Genomic DNA, 2,496 nt, shown 5'->3' with positions numbered 1-2,496 from the left:
TTTCTGTGGTTAGCTAAAGGAAGAACCTCCAAAATATGAAAACAAACTGTCAGGATTTTACAACAACATATACAAGAGTCTTTTAAATAGAATACACAGTGGTCAGATTCTGTGCACTAAGTTGTTAAAGTGAAAAAAATGCCCCACGGACAGGCATGTCAAGAGGTGTGAGTTGATCCAGGCAGAAATTTGTCATTAAATAAGTGCAGACAAACCAACAACCAAGAAACATCATCAACAACAAAACCAGCACAGCTATTATCTGCAGATCTCCAGGCTCAGCCCACTCCAGTCCAGGCCAGAAAAGTCCAAACACAGGCTTGTGAATAAGGGTAAGTACCCACACCTTTTATTTTTCAAAATAGTAGCCATGTGTTTTGAGGGGGGCAGAGTAGATCAGATAGAGTGTACATCTGTCTCTACTGTGGTCCTGCCAGGAGTCCTCATTTGAGTCACTTTGCTCTCTCCCAAGGTACCTTTGTGTGAAGACAGAAAGAACAAATGTGGGCAAAACCACTACCAATGGTCCTCAAAAGATCTTGCACTCATTAATGGAGAAGAGCTTCCTCCTGTTCTGCCTTTTGGCTTGATTGACTGCTGTCCGCACGGCGTACTCAAACACCTGCTGCACCCCTCGGTTGCTGAGGGCAGAGCACTCCAAATAGCCTTTGGCTCGCACATCCTGGGCAAGCCGTTTCCCGTCTATTGGGCTGATGCAGGAGGAACGGTAGGGCCCTGTGTCACGCTGGTCAGTCTGAGTAGCCACTACCAAAACGGGGATGCGAGGCAAATGGCTGCGGATCTCACCGATCCATTTGTTCCTCAGGTTCAGAAAGGAATTGTGGTTTGCCACCGAGTAGCACATTAATACCACATCTGCCTGTTGGTATGAGAGGGGGCGAATGCCTTTGAAGGCATCACTGCCAGATGTGTCCCAAAGACCTAGGCTAATTTGTACACCATCCATGAAGACATCTACTCCAGTATTTTCATATACAGTGGGTCTGTAGTCATCTGGAAAAGTCTCAGAGGTGAAACGTACCAAGAGAGATGTTTTCCCCACTGCAGAGTCTCCCACCAGGACACACTTGATTGAATCCAGCATTTTATTAATGTCCAGGGCCAAAAACACAGTTTCTGCTTTATGGGATGGAGAGATGCAATGGTCTCAGAGGCTTTCTAGATATCTTCCATTTGGTGAGAAACCATCCAAATTTCTTTACTTCTCATGGCTTGATTGTGTCTCTTGAGTCTAAAATCCCCTTTTCTCCCACATGGCTCTGTGGTGCTGTCAGTTTTAATTCTTCGGTGAGTCAAATGATGTTTCTGGAAGAGTAAAAATAAAATGTAACATTTATAACCCACAGAGAACAGACCACTCTTCATCAAGATAAAGAAGCCTGGACATGTCTTTGGTCAGCTCTGGGGATTACCCCACACTGAGGATGCTGAACCTTGCCATTCCGTCCCAGCCAGCTGCGTGTGCAACAGCCATTCACAGAAAAAACCTTCTTGCTGCTCCATGGGGGCTAACAGTTCTATCAACTCTGCCATTCTCCACTGACACCAACCTTTTATTTTCCTCATATTGTCTAAAAAACAAATTAAAACAATTTAACTTCAGTATAACTGCTGATAACCTGACATTTCCTGCCTCTGACTTTTACCAAGACTGACAGAATCCCAAATCCCTCTTAACTGATCAGTTTAGATTCCCCTGAAAGTGTACCCATGCACTCTAGAGGTAGTCAAGAGGAAAAAAAAGCCTTTCACTAAACAATTTGACTATTTAAGCAATCTTACAATGAACAGTAACACAGAACCACCTGTGACAATGAGGAAACAAAGACTTCAGATGTGAATCTTGGAGCAACACAAACCTTAACAGTTTTCAAAGACAACGAAGGATTCACAGCAAAAATACAAAATAGTTCAATTTTTTTCTTACTAATCACTTTCAACAACTAAGAAGCACAAGCCAAAGAAAGCTGCACCACCTGTGCTTGCCCCAGTCAGACAATTTCATTTGAAGGGGATACAACTGCTCTAACATTTATTCTGCTGTAAAACTGAACTGAGAGGACCTCTTCAGGTATGTAATTGCTTTTGAGCTCCTGCCAGCATTCAGTCAAATTTTCCTATTTTGAAATCATTTACCTCTTCTCCACTAGCTGTGTGCAAGATTCACTGCTCACACAAGGCGACACACAAGATGCTATGAAAATCACTAACTGCAAAACTGAAGGCAAATTAGTTCTGCTCAACAAAAGTAATTTTAGAAGTATCACTGCATAATTTCAAAATGCCCTGTGTATGTTACACTAAGATATCTTTGTCTCCTTCATATATGAAGACAGAAGTCACAGCTTAAGGTTATTTCCACAGAAATGAATGATGGTCACAAAAAGCATTTACTCTATGTTACCATAACACCAGCCTAACCCCCCCACCACCCCTCACCCTCATTTCTAGTATGCTCAAAGCTTTGGCTTACTC

The 2,496-nt window shown here is 42.7% G+C and overlaps 1 protein-coding gene across 1 annotated transcript; it reads right to left on the bottom strand.

Moving 5' to 3' along the window:
* Positions 1-426: 426 nt before the first annotated feature.
* On the bottom strand, positions 427-1,105 carry RHOH (ras homolog family member H). Its single transcript, XM_010086929.1, has one exon. The coding sequence runs from the start codon at positions 1,103-1,105 to the stop codon at positions 530-532; it is 576 nt and encodes a 191-aa protein (XP_010085231.1). The 3' UTR covers positions 427-529.
* Between the last annotated feature and the right edge of the window lie 1,391 nt (positions 1,106-2,496).

This window comes from Pterocles gutturalis, unplaced genomic scaffold (assembly GCF_000699245.1).
Source record: "Pterocles gutturalis isolate BGI_N339 unplaced genomic scaffold, ASM69924v1 scaffold30511, whole genome shotgun sequence".
NCBI classification, from domain to species: domain Eukaryota; kingdom Metazoa; phylum Chordata; class Aves; order Pterocliformes; family Pteroclidae; genus Pterocles; species Pterocles gutturalis.
Note: the sequence above shows the minus strand (reverse complement) of the source record. Positions and strands in the feature narration are given on the sequence as shown.

What these genes read in the sequence shown, in the direction of transcription:
- RHOH (XM_010086929.1), bottom strand. Translation starts at nt 1,105, where the DNA reads ATGCTGGATTCAATCAAGTGTGTCCTGGTGGGAGACTCTGCAGTGGGG.